The following is a 19,950-nucleotide window of genomic DNA, read 5'->3' as shown; positions in this document are numbered from 1 at the left end:
ATGTTTAAATTTGACGTTAAAGTTTCGTAATTACATGCATTGTGCACTTCCAACAAGTCTGTATTGTTACCAATGAGCCAAAAGTATTTTTTAGAATTCATGCTGACTTTAACAAACCTATCAACGAATGGCAAGCAGTTGAAAGAGTGCTATCATTATATCTTGGCTTCTTTCGTATATATCAATTTGTTGTAATATATCCACGAAAAATATTTGTAACAGACTGAAAACCTACGATATAACGTAGGATATTGGTAACTCGTCAATCCTAAATATTGCCAAAAGTTAAGTTACATGTAACTATCATATTTATTATACAATTATCATGTAAAATCCGTCACTTGTTTTATGAAAATCAACTACGACCGACAAACTGTCTAAGACAATACACACTGTACCTTTGATAATTCAATTTCTAATATTTCTGCTGCAGTTTGGGTAGACTCGCTCTCATTTTCCTCCAAGTTTGGATCATAATCCATTTGGAAAGCCTAACATAGATAAACATGGAGTAAAAACAGATCAATAGAATATATGTCAGTAACACTTAAGAAAGATATTTTGTATATCCATAGTATTAAAGAAATATGATTCAGGTTCATACCAATAAACAAAATTACACACGAAGAAAATATGACTTTGTGAAACTGAACCTTTCAGACTAAACGTTATTTCTCGTAAGCATATATCTTTATGTTCAATTCCCATAACACTTTAATTTTATGGACGTGATAGCTATATAATTAAGTTAATTTAATATATAACCTCAGAGAAAACTGTTTTGAAGAATTTTTCCAACACCGCGTTCCTCTTGACCTGTGTGAACGTGTTGCTATAGATGTGCTTTATCTTGACTTCGTGTATCATTGCTTGTCGACCATCTTTCTCCATTAAAGAGCACAGGGCGTTTTCAAACAGGTTACGCTGAGGAAACGTTTGGAACTGCAAACACTGGAATAGGGATTACAAGTAGGTTAACTGTATGTAACAAAGGAACAGTCTCGTGGAGGAAGGCATTTACCACTCGTGCTGTAACAACGCCTCTAAAGCATGACAAAATAATTTTGAGAAACTGTCCAGACAGCTGTTTCGTCTTTTTAGGACTCTTTATTGATGCTCATGTGTAGAAACTATTGAAAGCGACGATTAAATTTCTCTTTTAATGTTTAACTGTATAAATGATCTTACCATATCATATTCTTTTGGAACTTTGATCATCAGAGTTGTCCGCCCTTTGTTTGTGCTATTGTAGATTTCTACGTCTGAGGAGTGACCCAGGCCTAGAGTCCGAAGTCTCGTACCTCGAGTGCTGGTCAGTTCCACTGTACACTTTGGTCTAAGCTTGACAACCACTGGGCGTGTCGATTGCTTCTCTCCTAACCACTCAAAGGCCATAAACGACTGTATTTCTACGAAATAGAGTACGAAGGTATTGGACAAACCATATAATAACAAAATCAACGTTATTGTTACGGGATCTGGTTATATTAGGTTGCTGGTGTCCCCGAGAGTATTTGAAGACTACTGGGATGATTATCAGTATGCTAAATTGTATTTTATATGTTAATGGATAATCATTGCATACATTGATCCCTAATGTAATTCTGACTGTATATTAATACACAGACATTTCAAAATAGCGAATACATTAGGACAGTATATCAACTTAAACAGTTACTTTTACAGACCATGAATTTACTAGTACAGACCACGAATTTACTTTTACAGACCACGAATTTACTAGTACAGACCACGAATTTTCTTTTACAGACCACGATGTTACTTTTATATAAAAAGAAATAACAGTCATTTCTGTGTTAAGATTAATATAACTACGTATATACACCGATATGTTTTAAAATATCTTTAGTTTGCACGAGTTCTTTTTATTTACTAAAGTTTAGTTTTGATATATTGCAACGATGCCAGTTATGCATATAGTACAATTTCTTTAACTTCTGTAGCTTTGTAAATACACAGAATGTACATCAATAATGAAATCAATCAATAACTTAATCAATCAATAAATCAATCAATAACTAAATCAATCGATAACTAAATCAATCGATAACTAAAGCAATCGATAACTGAATCAATCAATAACTAAATCAATCAATCAATCAATTACTGGATAACTAAATCAATCAATAACTAGAGTAAATCATATAATAAATTAATATAAATCATATAATAAATTAATATAATAAATTAATATAAATCATATAATAAATTAATCCATTACTAAATCAATCACTAATCAAATTTATCAATAATTAAATCAATCAATCAATAACTAAATCAATCAATAACTACAGTAAATCAATCATTCAATAAATCAATTAATAACTTAATCAATCAGTAAATAAAGCATGAAATGATATACGCGGCGCTCTGTTAATAAACAATTATCATCTATATACACATAAATTAGTATCGTCTTCGAATCGATAATGACTACATAATATTTATTGTGATTTTTGTATCTGATTAATACGCTTAGGTAGTATCCGAAGCTATGACCTACCTTTGGAGTTAGATTCAGCATCCTTTGCTTGCCTGCACACCTGTTGACGTCTTACATGTTTGTTGTGGTTCCAGGTTCGACATCTAGCGGCGATATAGGCCGACAGAACGCATACTATAACGATACAACACTTAATGAACGTCTCACCTTTAACCGTAAATAAAATCTTACAACGTAAGCGGATACATGGTGCTATAAGATATGTTTAAAAATACATTCAAAATAATTAAGACATATCCAATATCTATAACAGATAAGAAACTATAAACACAGATAGTCAATTCACATCGACGAAACAACAGAAAATAACGTTGCATTCTGATTAGTAATACCCGAACTTGAGGTGATAAGTTATCTGGGGTGATAAGAAAACATCAGTTGACAGCTTTCATCTCCTCTATCGTCTCCTCTACATCTGTTTATCTACATCACACATAGTCAAGATAGTACATTCAGCACCTATTGCATGTGATCGTTATAGGCGACTAAATATGATATCTTATCTTTTCGCTCATCATTTTAGGGGTAGGACGACTGGTTTGCCCGTCGTCAATATAATGTGACTGGGGTGTCCTGCTGGATGCCTTCTACAGTAAGCTACAGCGAGCTAGCACTATTAAAACGACAATATTTTCGCGCCATCACAAGAAGACCAGCACGCATACACTACACATATGCATATTAAATGACCATAGCTGTTGGTAGAGTGGTAAACAATACACACACAAAAATCTCAAAAAAGATATTTGAAACAATTAATTTTACGATCATGAAAAGTCCTCGATTGTGTCGTTGTGAGTCAGATTAAAGTACCTTACTTTAAACACTTACTCAGTGGAATTAATCCAAAACATGACCATATGATGATGAAACTGATTTCACTCCCGGCGAAGTAGTCGTAGCCTTTGTGTCCTGTACAGGCATCTACCATACTGATATCGACATAAACAGGCGGACAGACGGACTCTGTAACATAATAACACCAAAATGGAGAAGTGGACAGACGGACTCTGTAACATAATAACACCAAAATGGACAGACGGACTCTGTAACATAATAACACCAAAATGGAGAAGTGGACAGACGGACTCTGTAACATAATAACACCAAAATGGACAGACGGACTCTGTAACATAATAACACCAAAATGGAGAAGTGGACAGACGGACGCTGTAACATAATAACACCAAAATGGAGAAGTGGACAGACAGACGCTGTAACATAATAACACCAAAATGGAGAAGTGGACAGACGGACGCTGTAACATAATAACACCAAAATGGAGAAGTGGACAGACGGATGCTGTAACATAATAACACCTAAATGGAGACGTGGACAGACGGACGCTGTAACATAATAACACCAAAATGGAGAAGTGGACAGACGGACTCTGTAACATAATAACACCAAAACATAATAACACCAAAATGGAGAAGTGGACAGACGGACGCTGTAACATAATTACACCAAAATGGAGAAGTGGACAGACAGACGCTGAAATGTCATACGTTCGCCATTGTTTGCTTGGTTGCTGGATTTAGCGCCCCACGAACAGCCAGGGTCGTCTTGAAGCTGAGTATCCTTGTACTAGCTGGTAACTACCTCATTGAACAACATACGGGGGAGCCCGTCACATGCCACTCAAAGCGATAAGGGTAACGTGTTTTGCCCTAGGACACAACCACGACAGTACAGACCGGCCTGTTTCTCAACCTAGTGTATTTAAACTTGTCCAACTACTTAGCGTAAATAATGTCAAGGAGTTGAATAATCTGGGGAAATTTATACATTTTGCATTTAAGCAACGCTCTGATGCATCATAATTTAGGTAAATTTATTTATGAAAATCTTGAAAAATATTATCTATGTACATCTTAATATCTATAATATTAGGACAATGAATAGCCATGTTACTCTCTTGTGCATTCACTACAAGTACTGTTTGGTATAATGTATGTGTATTGGTGTACGTGGGCGAGGATGCGTGCGCATGCGTACCCGTGAGGATGTGATCATGTGTGAGTAACTGTGTAGGTATCCTTGTAAGGGTGCGTTTATATATATTTGTCACTCTCCTGTTAATTGCTGCATCAATTGTGTACTATTATTATCATGTTATATGTCATGAATCTCATAAGCCGTAAGGCTTACTGAATAAACAAATTGAAATTGCTCAGTTTTACGAGAAACACAAGCCGACACGGATAGGGAGCGTCGAACCAGGCACCTCGGAGCTGGGATTAAGTGGCCGCCCATTAACCGACTGAACTATCGCGGCCCCCGGACTTTCAACATAGATCGATTGACAGATGGTATTATAAGTAACATGGTTTTTGACGTTCCTCACCAACAGTAGTTGAGCATTACCATCTCATAAACTGCCAACTGGCGCATTAACAATTTCTCAAGTGAAGCACACCCCAGTTGCGGAAAAATATTAGATACACATTTTCCTTTTGAAAAACAAGGCGGACAGTTAATATTTTGTATTTTTGTGATTTTAATTTACATTTAATATTCGTAATGCATTGTTTATTCATGTCTGATTTTCTATTATCTTACACACTATAGTTTTACGCGGAACAACATGGTAGAGCTGTTAACAGGCTTACAGCCATGGATGATTATAGTGATGTTTTTAATAATCTCAAGAGCTAAATATAAGCATTGATGTACTTTCGTTAGCGCTTCATGTTGAATTTGCCCAGTTGGTATTATCAGCCCATAACTGCCAACTGAAAGCAGTTTAATGGTTAAATGACACTTCGCTTGACTACAGAGAATAAAATATTTCGTTTGCCGAAAAGCTTTTGAGTCCAAACGGCTCGGAGAACAGATGACATTTGTTGTAGTAAACGAATCTTAATTATAGATTAGATTAGCAGTAAAAGTCACAATATACCAGTATTACCACTAACTACAGTAAAAAACATGGCTTCTTTATGCAATTTAAGCGTTTTCCTTTGTTTTCTGGTGAAATTTTATTTACAAAACTGTCGCCAGAAAGAGTAATTACAAACTGCGAAGTATACCCATGATCCAGTAAAATAACACCTCCCCTCCAGTCCGATATAATTGGCAAGTAGAGAGCACTGTTCTGAATTGTCGAAAGAAGCAGTGATGAATTAATCTAGTTGATAATTTCAAACATTTCACTGGTAAAATGTAAATTTCATTAATACACGTAACACACTCTCATGTCTATTCATGCATGATATCGGCGTGTCAGTGTTCATTGGAGCATTGAAAAACAAGTGCACGGCGCGCGGGGAGATAAAAATCGACGAATATAGATTTATTAGCTGAATGCATAACGGATTAAATATGTACCATCAATAGCTGGCCGATGATTAATTGCGATCCGCCACTCACTAATGAGCAGTGAACAAGCGGCATGATCCGTAATTGACAACGTTAGGTAGTATACAGATGTTACAAGTCGTATGTCGTCGGATACAGCGACTCAGCACCAAATGAACCGATCGCCCTCGGTCTAGACATGCGTGTTACGACCTGGTATAAGAACGGAGGTGGTTCGAGACTGCGACATGTCGCTGGTAATCACCGGAAAGTCTTTCCATAAAATACTTTTTATAAAACATATATTTGTTCTGGTAGGAGACGAGTTCACGCGTCAAAGTTCGCGGATTAGTGACAATAATCCTTCCAGTGTAAATTATTTGATCACAAGGTGACTTGTTAATTCTTTCTAAAGTCTTTGAGTATAATGTAAAGCTGTTTCACACGGAGTATTAAAACATTTGTAAATATTTTAATAAAGATATTTATCATTACGAAACTAGCCTTCAAGAACAAATGAATTAGTACTTCAAATAAAGAGAAAAAACTATTAAGTCCGATATTTGGTAAAATACATTTTGAAATATTACAAAGCATATATATGTATTTACGTACCATTTACATTAAAAACCTCTTTTTGTAAGTCATTCTCACTGATTTCTGTTGACTTTACGATGACCTCGTGCAGTGTTATTTTCTTTATTGCCGCAATTTCATCAGGTGTGAATAATCTACAAATAAACACAAAGACGTAAAACAATAATCTACAAATAAACACACAGACAGACGTAAAATAATAGTCTACAAATATACCCACAGACGTAAAATAATAGTCTACAAATATACCCACAGACAGACGTAAAATAATAGTCTACAAATATACCCACAGACAGACGTAAAATAATAGTCTACAAATATACCCACAGACAGACGTAAAATAATAGTCTACAAATATACCCACAGACAGACGTAAAATAATAGTCTACAAATATACCCACAGACAGACGTAAAATAATAGTCTACAAATATACCCACAGACGTAAAATAATAGTCTACAAATATACCCACAGACATAAAATAATAGTCTACAAATATACCCACAGACATAAAATAATAGTCTACAAATATACCCACAGACGTAAAATAATAGTCTACAAATATACCCACAGACAGACATAAAATAATAGTCTACAAATATACCCACAGACAGACGTAAAATAATAGTCTACAAATATACCCACAGACAGAAAATAATAGTCTACAAATATACCCACAGACAGACGTAAAATAATAGTCTACAAATTTACCCACAGACAGACGTAAAATAATAGTCTACAAATATACCCACAGACGTAAAATAATAGTCTACAAATATACCCACAGACGTAAAATAATAGTCTACAAATATACCCACAGACATAAAATAATAGTCTACAAATATACCCACAGACATAAAATAATAGTCTACAAATATACCCACAGACGTAAAATAATAGTCTACAAATATACCCACAGACATAAAATAATAGTCTACAAATATACCCACAGACGTAAAATAATAGTCTACAAATATACCCACAGACATAAAATAATAGTCTACAAATATACCCACAGACAGACGTAAAATAATAGTCTACAAATATACCCACAGACGTAAAATAATAGTCTACAAATATACCCACAGACAGATTTCTAATATTGCGTTAATGTTTAAAAATAAGTTTACATAGGAACTTCTTATTTACTTCCTTTATATAAAAAAGCAACGATTTGTTTGTTTTATATAAAAATAAGTTACGAACAGCTTCATTCAATAATTATTTTATTTTAAAGAACCCCTTAATGCATTAATGCTTAACGAATTCCAAATAACTTGTGACTATAACGTTTTCTTCAAAATATTAAAAGGATGAAGCAATTGCAGACAACACTGAACAAGTTTAATGGTCGACACTATGAACTTTATGTCCTTTCGTGATATAAAGTTAGACATTGTCCATGGTCTTTGATATACCTGGTGGTCCACCATATCGGTCTACATTTTGAGAACGAGACATCACCTGGATTACGTTTACCCTTCCTGTACACATGGTCGTATTCTGCGTGAAATTAAGATAGGCTATCTGTGGCCTAAACTAGTCATGCCTTGTTACTTTCGATTCTTGGTTAGAACAGCTAATACATCTACATGTAGATGTACTCCTGGTGTTCTTTCAATCGTATCTATTTCGGCTGATGTCTATTGCTGTTGGTATAAACGACAACTATCATAGTGTCCCCTAAGAGTGCAATTGATACTGTTAGTGTACGGGGTAAAGACGTATACTGTCCCCTAAGCATGTCATGGATACAGTCGGTGTACGGGGTTAAGACAAATTGTCCTCAAAGCAAGCCATTGATACTGTCGATGTATGGAATTAAGACACCTACCTTGAGTGGTTATTTTCGAACCAAAACCTGTCACCGTCTCTGATCCGGGTAAATTGGTCAACAAGTATGGCGGAGAACATTTCGCCAGGCCCTTCTTGTGTTGTTTCCAACATACCGCCAACGAACGGATCTATGCTGTTTATGTCACCATATAGCCTCCTCAGAGACTCGAACACCTGTAATGTAAAATTGATATCATAACAGAATAAGATAACAAAAAGAAATATTTAACTTAACTTATACAATCGAATATATATCAAACACTCAAATTCTACCACTACCGGTATATAATAATCCTGAGGACCTGCAGAACCAATTGTTGAGTGAAGAATGTTAATAACGCAGACAACATAACAAATTCTTACAATGTATACATAAAACATTGTTTGATTATTCCATCAGCGAATATCCTTATATTTACAACGGTTTATATGAGTTATGAATCTAATGTAAAGTTATGAAGTTAATTCAACAACATTATCCGGTATAAGTACGACACTATCCGTTATATTTACCTCGGGATCCGTACTATTAAGTACGACACTGTCCGTTATATTTACCTCGGGATCCGTACTATTAAGTACGACACTGTCCGTTATACTTACCTCGGGATCCGTACTATTAAGTACGACACTGTCCGTTATATTTACCTCGGGATCCGTACTATTAAGTACGACACTGTCCGTTATATTTACCTCGGGATCCGTACTATTAAGTACGACACTATCCGTTATATTTACCTCGGGATCCGTACTATTAAGTACGACACTATCCGTTATATTTACCTCGGGGTTCGTACTATTAAGTACGACACTGTCCGTTATATTTACCTCGGGATCCGTACTATTAAGTACGACACTGTCCGTTATATTTACCTCGGGATCCGTACTATTAAGTACGACACTATCCGTTATATTTACCTCGGGGTTCGTACTATTAAGCACGGGATTGATGTCACCCCATTCTAGGATTTCTGTCAGTCCCAGCTCCCTCCGGACGGTGTTGTAGTCAGGCAAGCCGTAGTCACGTCCTTTCATAATTGTCTGTGCTACGTGGTCCTGGCGGGAGAAATGCAGCGGACCATACCATTTACCTACAATAAAGATATACCCATGGTCCAATGTTAATACATAATTTACCAACCATAAAGATATACCCATAGTCCTATTTTAGTACATCATTTACCTACCATAAAGACATATCCATGGTCCTATATTAGTACATAATTAGAGCCTAGTGTTACGCCCGTTTAAAAAACCACCATCAAGCCCAACATCAATTATTAATTCATTTTAGCAATGTATTCCCACGATATTAAGACAAGTGATGATTTACATGATGTATCATTTATTTATTACGTATGCATCGCTAAATACAAAATTATCTATTCAACACAAAAAGTGCGCATAAGCCAAAACGGCTGTGAATTATATAACTTATAATATCTGCGGAAATATTTGTTTTAAGAGCAGCTGATAGTCAGATGTAAACCTTTATCAAATAGAGATAGCATTCCCTCATATGTCAGCTTGTTTAAAGGGATTAATTCTAAAATAGCGGTATATTGAGAATTTCATAAGTATGTAATAAACAATAATAACTTTGTATGTCCTCCACGATTTTAATGTCCTCCCGTTCACTCAGTTGATTCGCAAGGCCGAGTAGAGTTTCCTCGACACCATCCTCTCGTTCAGTCAGAATGTCCTGTAACAGATAGCAGTTCTCTAATCTAGTAATATAACCTATACACATTTAAATAGCGTATATTTAGTGTAATAATTTGGTTAGACGATATAATATATTATCATGTTATCATATGTTAGTATTGGTTGTTAAACATTATAAATGGCCGTTGCTACATACAGACGATTATCCAAACATACCTGCGATCCAAAGTAGGTGTTGCAGAGCCGTAGAGGCATGGGGCTAAAACCTGTGTCGTTTTGATGACAACTGTGTTTTTCTCTGTAAACAAGGAATGGTTTTGCCACGCATAATTGAATATTCTTCGTTCATTTTTTAACGTTTTTTTTAATCATTGGCTGATATTTTAGAGATATTAAATTAGGCTCTATTTCAGAAATGTATTGTTGGGTTGCATTTGTGGTTTTCTCACTGGTTCCTTCATCATTTCACCGGATGTGAATACGAAATCGAGGTCGTCAATTACAATATGCAAATTACAATATACAAATTACAATATTGTGATTATATAAATTTCGAAATACAAATACAATATTGTAATTATACAAATTACAACATACCAATTGCAATATTGTAATTATACAAATGACAACATATCAATTACAATATTGTAATTATACAAATTACAACATACTAATCAAGTACTTCATGTGAGGTAAGATGTGATTAGCACAAACAAATATGGAATAAGAAGGTTCGATAATAAAACATTATATCCTACATACCTTTGGTAGATCCCCGCAGGCATTAACGTCATAATGTATCTGAGGGCTACAGCATCGAACACGGCTGTGATACCGGGCTCTGTTGACGCTTTGTACCCTGTAGTAAAGGTAGATACACATAAAAACCGATCATTGTGATATCATTTATTACAGATACAGCTTCTTTCCTTTGAATTCTGAACTCGATAATTATACTCTAGTGTGATGCTCACACCAAAACTGTCTGAGAACATGTGAACACAAAACACAAAATACCAATTTTTAAAGAAAATTTAATTTCCCAAAAGTTATTTGTAATTTTTGCAAATAGAGATTATTGAATGTTTTCTTGTTGAGTATAACATATATTTCACTAGTATGACAGAATATTGATATTTTAACTAGTGCGAAGCACGAATGTAAGATATCGATATCGATATATTCTGTCATAAGAGTGAAAGAAACACGAGTGGAGAATATGTGCATGAATAGCTAACGTCAAGTGAGTATTTTGTCAAAAACTAGTCAGAATATTTCAGAAATACAGCAAAATAACCAATTGATCTATCTCCGTTTCGATTGGAAAAATCGGCAAGTTTTAATGAGGTGAATACAAAGGCTCGCTCTGATTAGTCAAAACGGAAAACTTATATTTTCACTGCAAAACTTATATTTTCACTGTAAATCTTATATTTTCAATGTTCATCGCTGCAGTGAAAATATAGCTTTAATTAGTTTGATAAATTTCTATATTTCACTGGCAAAAATGCAATAAATAGAGGATATTGAATGGTTTCCCATTTAATACTCGTGAAATATATGTTATATTAAACGGGAAACCATTCAATATCCTCTTTATATTTCACTGGCAAAATGCAATAAATTGTTATATTAAATGAAATCAAACGAAAGTCTTTCTGTATATCGGTATACGTTTAGCCTACGTATATATGACATGTCTTGGAGAAACAAATAGTCATGTATACCTACAATTAGGACAATGAATGTATAACATACACTTACCTTCGTATGGAGGTAACTTTGTCTTCATAAGCTTCGGCAACCATTCATAGACAATAATATTCTAAAAAAAAAAAGATGGCAAAATCTGACGGTATTTTTATCTCTATAATACTATTTAAAATTTTTTAGTAATGCTAATATCTTCCCAAGAGAGTGTACATGAATCAACAATTGTGTCACTTCAAACCTCAAATAATACGAAAGCACACCGCGTTTTCAATGTTTAAATTAGCTATCCCATCAGAACCACAATCAAATGACAGCCCATGTTTAAAAGAACGGTCTGTCTTATCCGATACAGCTGCCGCTTATACAGGGATATAATAAGATATACCTTACCTGTAGGGAAGCTATCACCCATTTTCTTGATTTAGCAAAAATATCGGCCGGTGGTAGCTTTGTATTGTCTTCCCTGGTGAATTTTTCAGCTAAATAGTTATGCCATCTGTGAAAGAGGACACCAAGGGAGAGAACTGCGGGGTTCTCGTGAACGTGTTTATCTCCCAACTCTAACGGCAAAGAAAAAAGTAATGATACATGTTATCAGTATTTGTTATAGAGTAATGATACATGTTATCAGTATTTGTTATAGAGTAATGATACATGTTATCAGTATTTGTTATAGAGTAATGATACATGTTATCAGTATTTGTTATAGAGTAATGACACATGTTATCAGTATTTGTTTTAGAGTAATGATACATGTTATCAGTATTTGTTATAGAGTAATGATACATGTTATCAGTATATGTTATATAGTAATGATACATGTTATCAGTATTTGTTATAGAGTAATGATACATGTTATCAGTATTTGTTATAGAGTAATGATACATGTTATCAGTATTTGTTATAGAGTAATGCTACATGTTATCAGTATTTGTTATAGAGCAATGATACATGTTATCAGTATTTGTTATATAGTAATGATACATGTTATCAGTATTTGTTATAGAGTAATGATACATGTTATCAGTATTTGTTATAGAGCAATGATACATGTTATCAGTATTTGTTATAGAGTAATGATACATGTTATCAGTATTTGTTATAGAGTAATGCTACATGTTATCAGTATTTGTTATAGAGCAATGATACATGTTATCAGTATTTGTTATATAGTAATGATACATGTTATCAGTATTTGTTATATAGTAATGATACATGTTATCAGTATTTGTTATAGAGCAATGATACATGTTATCAGTATTTGTTATAGAGTAATGCTACATGTTATCAGTATTTGTTATAGAGCAATGATACATGTTATCAGTATTTGTTATAGAGTAATGATACATGTTATCAGTATTTGTTATAGAGTAATGATACATGTTATCAGTATTTGTTATAGAGTAATGCTACATGTTATCAGTATTTGTTATAGAGTAATGACACATGTTATCAGTATTTGTTTTAGAGTAATGATACATGTTATCAGTATTTGTTATAGAGTAATGATACATGTTATCAGTATTTGTTATTATAGGGGTTCTCGTGGTTGTGTTTACTTCCCAACTCTTCAAGCATAGATAAGAGTAATCTAAAATACTATCAATACACATTAATGTTATATATATCCAAAATGAAAGTACTACTAATTATCAATTAGTGTCACATATTATAAACCGAGGACGCCTACATACAATTTTCAGAAGAGACTGTTATCTTTTCCCAGTTAACATTTTCTCAAATTTCTTAACAGTGTTTCATATTCCCATAAAAAGAATGATTCAGTAGTATTGTCACTCACTCCATAGTTTAAGGGGATTATCTATATTGTGGTCTGACACAGAAGGGTAGGCATCATAAGGAACTCCAATATCATTTGCTTCTGGATACTTTTGCCATTTATCACCGGTTGCCAGATACGCTGTCTTGTCCTTACGAAGGAAAGCGGTTCGTACTGTGTTGGTACCGTACACAAAGCTGGCGTCGATATAACTGGTGGCTCCATTTATCTACAACGTAAAAATAACATTGTTAGCTCAGAACAGCCAGGTGACATATATGCTATACTTTGTTGTTATGTTACACACATTGACAGGGATATTATCATTCAGTCGTTTGTTTCTTCAGATGGTCAGAGTACAATGGCAATTGTATGTTGTAGCTTAATGCCTACGGATTTATAACCCAATTATAACTGTGACGTCACAGTAGATGTATATAGTACCTGTTGACGAGGTGAGTTGGGTGTCTGACCGCTCTTTTTGTCATAAGCTGCCCTTTCGTATGGCATAGACACGGTCCCGGAACATTGAGGATCGTAATCCGGGTCACACCTTGGTACAGGGATGGACATCAACTCAACTGGACACGTTGTATCGTCTACATCCGTAAGTTCAAAGTCCACCAATTGACCTGTAAATGTTTGGTTTAAATAAACAAAATATTATAACGTTTTCTATTGCTTGATATTCTTAGAATCAGGATGCTGAATTGAATAATTCGAATTTACATCGTGTAACAATAAAATAGAATGAGAGTATTTGAATATGTATAGCAAAAAAATATTTCTCTTTTAGATTATACTGACTGTTTATATGTCGTTTTTAAACAGTATACAATAGTTTTCGTTGTAGGAAATACGTTCACTAGGGTATTTAGTGTTTCACTTACCAAAGAACGCGAACAGTGCTGATCTGTTGCTGACCGAACCCCCTGATCCTATAGACATGTTCTGTCTGAAGAGTACGTTACTGATTTCTCTGGCACTCGGAAGTCCTTCATTGGGAGCCTGGTACGTGAAGTCGGTGTACGCCGTTGTGATGTTGTGTAGAAGTGGCTCACCTTAATCAAATTCACTTATACTATTTCATACTTTCATTTTTCATTTGCATTAATGAGTATTATATATTATGCAAGCTATATGCGTTTAACGTCCTCAAAACAACGTCATAATTATATTTATGTCATAATGTGTTTTATACAAAATACATTCTCGTATGCTATATGCAATGAAAAGTTTAAAAATGAAATTAGTACAGAATGATATTATTTTGTTATTATTTTGAAATAAAGGCGGAAACATTTTTTTCTTTTTTGTTTTTGTTTTGTTGTTGTTGTTGTTGTTAACATTGGAATCTAATAAATGTTGTTTTAATATGCATATAATAATCATACCTGCTCCACCCCAATTTATATGAGCAAAGTTGTTATACCAGCCATCGACCCTCTGAACTACTGGACTCCCTGTAAATAAAACTCTCGACTTATCAATGTTATCAATCACTACTAAACTTCACACTGAAGTAATGTATCAGATTTTAAATACATTTCGCTCAGACGGCTAGACTGACAGCAAACATTTCACTCATGTTTGTTAAAGTGTTAGAAGGTGAAGTGGTCGTCAAGCAATTCCATTTTTATATTTATAATCCTTTTTTAAATCAATATCTAAGGACGTATTTCATCTGTAAATAAGCATAGCGATAGATGTTTTGGGAGACGAGAGATGGGGTTTGGATAGCGACATGGAGCGGAAGAACTGACAATAACTGAGATGTAAGCAAAGAGAATGGGTGATAGTAAGTCTACTACTCGCCGATGACTGAGAAAGGTAGGGGTTGATTCGAACTCGAAGTTACAGAAACAGGGGAGGGATAAAGCTGGAAGGTAAGGGTAGGATGGTAAGGTGGGGTAAAGTAGGGGTGGAAGGTAGGGGTAGGATGGTAAGGTGGGGTAAAGTAGGGGTGGAAGGTAGGGGTAGGATGGTAAGGTGGGGTAAAGTAGGGGTGGGAGGTAGGGGTAGGATGGTAAGGTGGGGTAAAGTCGGGTAGGGAGATAGGGGTAGGATGGTAAGGTGGGGTAAAGTAGGGGTGGAAGGTAAGGGTAGGATGGTAAGGTGGGGTAAAGTCGGGTAGGGAGGTAGGGGTAGGATGGTAAGGTGGGGTAAAGTCGGGTAGGGAGATAGGGGTAGGATGGTAAGGTGGGGTAAAGTAGGGGTGGGAGGTAAGGGTAGGATGGTAAGGTGGGGTAAAGTCGGGTAGGAGGTAGGGTAGGGGTAGGATGGTAAGGTGGGGTAAAGTAGGGGTGGAAGGTAGGGGTAGGATGGTAAGGTGGGGTAAAGTAGGGGTGGAAGGTAGGGGTAGGATGGTAAGGTGGGGTAAAGTAGGGGTGGGAGGTAGGGGTAAGTTTGGAAGGTAGAGATGGGTGGCAGGGGTAGGATAATGTTGGAAGGCAGGACCGGGAGGTAGGGATTGGAAGATAGAGTTAGCAGGGAAGGGTAGGGTAATTTAGGGGAAGGAGGTATAATTGGGGTAAGGTAGCGATGGGAGGTAGGGATCGGTTAAGGTAGGTGTAAAGATAGGAATGGGATAAGGTAGGGGTGGATGGTAGGGATGGGAGTAATGTAGCGGTGGCGGCTAAAGATGGGGTTAGGTAGGGGTGAGAGGTAGGGATGGGGTAAGGTAGTGATGGAGGGTAGGGATGGGGTAGGGAAGTGATGGAGGATAGTGATAGGGTAGCGATGGAGGGTAGGGATGGGGTAAGGTAGGGGAGAGAGGTAGGGATGGGGTAAGGTAGTGATGGAGGGTAGGGATGGGGTAAGGTAGTGATGGAGGGTAGGGATGGGGTAAGGTAGTGATGGAGGGTAGGGATGGGGTAGGGTAGTGATGGAGGGTAGGGATGGGGTAAGGTAGTGATGGAGGGTAGGGATGGGGTAAGGTAGTGATGGAGGGTAGGGATGGGGTAAGGTAGTGATGGAGGGTAGGGATGGGGTGAGGTAGTGATGGAGGGTAGGGATGGGGTAAGGTAGTGATGGGGGGTAGGGATGGGGTAAGGTAGTGTGGAGGATAGGGAGGGGGTAAGGTAGTGATGGAGGGTAGGGATGGGGTAAGGTAGTGATGGAGGGTAGGGATGGGGTAAGGTAGTGATGAGGATAGGGATGGGGTAAGGTAGTGATGGAGGGTAGGGATGGGGTAGGGTGGGATAGGGATGGGGTAGGAGTGATGGAGGGTAGGTGGTGGTGGGTTAAGGTAGCGATGGAGGTTGGGATGGGGTTAGGTGTGATGGAGGGTAGGGATGGTGGGTAAGGCTGGGGTCGATGGGGGTCCGGTGTTGGGGTGCTTGGGTGGGTGATGTGAGGGTAGGGATGGGTAGGGTAGTGCTGGCGGGTAGGGATGGGGTCTAGGTGCGGGTGGAGGGTCGGGATGGGGGTAGGGAGTGGGGGGTCGAGCGGAAGGTGTGATGGGGTCGGTGGGTACGGGTCGGTTGGGGTGTGTGCTGGGGTGGGAAGGGTAGGGATGGGGGAGTTTAGAGGATGGGTAGGTGATAAGGGTAAGGGGGGTAAGTTAGTGATGAGGGTAGGGATGCGGGTAAGGTAGTGATGGAGGTTTGGATGCGGGTAAGGTAGTTATGAGTGGTAAGGATGGGTAAGGTAGTGATGAGGCGCTCGGAATGGGGTAAGGTAGTGATGGAGGATAGTGATAGGGTAGGGATGGGGTAAGGTAGTGATGGAGGGTAGGGATGGGGTAGGGAAGTGATGGAGGGTAGGGATGGGGTAAGGTTGCGGTGGAGGGTAGTGATAGGGTAAGGTTGCGATGAGAGGTAGGGATGGCTTTATAATGTGCAAATGTATCATTATCCTGATGGGTGTATTTTTAATTTCATTAATTAAGGGTGACAGACACTTGTGGATTAGACTTTGGGTCAGGATTAAATAGGTAGACAACAGCTGATGGGTAGATGGTTTGAGGTATGAATGACATTAATGCCTTTACACTTCATTGCAAAATATTCAAATATTCAAATGGTCACAAACATGGGTTCATATCCAAACGTCATGTCATGTTTTACGGTTTGTACTCTCTTGACAAGGGTCTAGGCACAGAATGATGTAAATGGTATAGGTATATATTGTGTTCTGTGACGACTATTAATACACATAAAAAATTAATCATGAAAATAGACACTCTCTCCATGTCCCTGTATAGAATATTGATCCTAATTCTATTCTAAATTGTATTAGAGGTTACTTAAACATCTACCGCAAATAAACGTCAATGTAAGAATTTGTGAAATAAGTCACTTACCTTCATGATGGAAATAACATTCACAGGAAAGAAAGCTTAGCAATAAGATGTAAATAATCATCGTGGCTAGATCGTCGGTTGAGTTTTAAGATGTGAGTTTACATGTTGTCAGTTATAGTATGTTAACATAGAATATGGCCCAGTCCTGGTGTGCTGTCTGTTTTAACAGGTACAATGCGGATACGCTCCTGACGCACTCAGTTTTGACCTGAAAATAATACAGACTTGAGTCCGTCATACAGGTAAGTTGAACAGGTAAGTTATATAGATATATGGTGAATATCCGCATACTATGCCTAAGGTGTGAGTTAAGGTATGTGATTGACAGCAGGGATTTTCCTCTATCTATAAATATGTATAGCACGTGCGATTCATGCATCAGAGTTGTTTCCATCTAGCAGTCCCAACATCGGTTAGTAATTAATACATATAAATTTTATTATGGAGATGTTCTATTATTATTCTATGATGTTTGTTGGTATTCATTGTGATGATAGTCGGGACTTGTTTTGATACAATCTACTGTATACAGGCCAATGACACGTGATGTATTGTCAAACACACCTTTGTTTTAACCTGAAAATGTTGGTCATAGATAAATGGGTCGGGTCGTACAAACAAACACGGATATCTCAATATGAAATTAATGCAAATGTCTTCACTATGTACCTGCGTATATCTTTTTATCAGGAAAACCCATGTAATATGGTTTATCGAACGTTTGTTGTTTATTAAATGGTTTAACAGAATTACTGGAATATTAAAATATCTTGTGTTATTCAACTGAAGTTACGGAATGAAATTAATTCACTAGTTTAGTATAAATGTCACTATCTTGAAAGCTGTGGTGTAAGCTTCCTGAAAATTATGTTTCCTTTGTCCAGCAAAGAGTGAAAAAATACCATCTTTGATTGATAAAGGGAAGTAGTGGGGTTTCGTTCGGGACAGGGGGCAATGTAGAGGGGTTAAGGATGGTCGAGGTTCGGGCGGGGGAGGGGGCAATGTAGAGGGGTTAAGGATGGTCGAGGTTCGGGAGGGGGAGGGGGCATTGTAGAGGGGTTAAGGATGGACAAGATTCCCAACCTATTGTCAATGACCTGTTTTGCTGTTCATGTTACGACAAGATGATGCTTTGCTATTCCACAGTCGGCCCCAATCCCCTGAACTTAACTACATCTATAATTATGTATAATTCGCTAAGCGTGCTTATATTTCGGTTTATTTGATTGAGGTATGGCTTTGTACATGGAAGTTTTGTTCCAATGTTAATTTTAATTACTTACTAGTATCATTGGTTTGTGTCAATGAAAAACGTGAACAGTCTAAACAGGTATATCCCTAAAATTATCATTTTGATATATTCTCCCAGAATTGCTGTAGATGTCACAGAATAGCAAGGTCATCATAAAAGTACATAGAACACCATTTGTCTGTATCGATTATTAACTGATCCTGGGTACCTGTAAGCCAGTATCTTCAAATGGATCTATCAAATATATCATTTATACGAAACGTTCGTATTTGATTGGCTGAGCTGGTGTCCTTGTTATTAACATACTAATATGTCTATAGAGTAACATTAAGGATTTGTCAATATTTCATTTTAAAATTAAATTCATTTTTCCTCAAATGTGACTTTGTTAGTGAATCGGTCCTAGCCAATCATGTGAATGTTTGTATTTACAAAAATGAGAAGTTAGTTATCTACAGTACCGACGGTAAAACGTCTAAGTAGTTTGTCTAGCTAGATAAATAACACCAGGAATGTCAAGTCGTAATGGTGCAATCAAACGCTTTATAGAAATAATTGAAACCTGTCGGTTTAAAAGTCAGCACGAGTAAAATGTGATTGATTGGGCACGTGATCGATTTAAAATGACAGCTTTATAATGTACAAATGTATCATTATCATAAAAATACACTTACCCAATATATAAACAATGGAATTATTAAAGTACATCCCTATTGGATTAGGGTACATATCTACAATGTCCGGTAGCATTTCCCTGTCATGACAATTCGATTACCCTACACTATCTTTACAGATATTGATAGTCAAGTTCTTTTTATGACTGGCTCCATGTAACACCACAACAAATCATTTAGAATTAAGTGATTTCCTTGTTTGTCACAATACGCTAAATATTATTTGAAAAATAAACTCTATCAATAAAGTTCTTTCATGATTACAACCGATTTCCCGATAGTGAAGTGAACGTCTGTGAGGTTTTTT

At 36.6% G+C, this 19,950-nt stretch overlaps 1 protein-coding gene across 1 annotated transcript in view; it reads right to left on the bottom strand.

Moving 5' to 3' along the window:
• LOC117314677 (dual oxidase-like) overlaps positions 1–19,950 on the bottom strand; it is an 80,140-nt gene that overhangs the window by 11,973 nt on the left and 48,217 nt on the right. The window contains exons 2-19 of the mRNA XM_033868767.1: positions 17,718–17,925; positions 14,809–14,877; positions 14,305–14,475; positions 13,859–14,046; positions 13,436–13,643; positions 12,025–12,194; positions 11,686–11,746; positions 10,684–10,780; positions 10,138–10,219; positions 9,856–9,958; positions 9,175–9,347; positions 8,255–8,430; positions 6,440–6,555; positions 3,356–3,490; positions 2,525–2,638; positions 1,189–1,409; positions 766–951; positions 399–491 (exon numbers count right to left, since the gene is read on the bottom strand). Of these exons, the coding sequence (XP_033724658.1) occupies positions 399–491; positions 766–951; positions 1,189–1,409; positions 2,525–2,638; positions 3,356–3,490; positions 6,440–6,555; positions 8,255–8,430; positions 9,175–9,347; positions 9,856–9,958; positions 10,138–10,219; positions 10,684–10,780; positions 11,686–11,746; positions 12,025–12,194; positions 13,436–13,643; positions 13,859–14,046; positions 14,305–14,475; positions 14,809–14,877; positions 17,718–17,778 (2,424 nt within the window). The 5' untranslated portion in view covers positions 17,779–17,925. The remainder of the gene's footprint in view (positions 1–398; positions 492–765; positions 952–1,188; positions 1,410–2,524; positions 2,639–3,355; positions 3,491–6,439; positions 6,556–8,254; positions 8,431–9,174; positions 9,348–9,855; positions 9,959–10,137; positions 10,220–10,683; positions 10,781–11,685; positions 11,747–12,024; positions 12,195–13,435; positions 13,644–13,858; positions 14,047–14,304; positions 14,476–14,808; positions 14,878–17,717; positions 17,926–19,950) is intronic.

This window comes from Pecten maximus, chromosome 2 (genome assembly GCF_902652985.1).
Source record: "Pecten maximus chromosome 2, xPecMax1.1, whole genome shotgun sequence".
Classification (NCBI taxonomy): Eukaryota; Metazoa; Mollusca; class Bivalvia; order Pectinida; family Pectinidae; genus Pecten; species Pecten maximus.
Note: the sequence above shows the minus strand (reverse complement) of the source record. Positions and strands in the feature narration are given on the sequence as shown.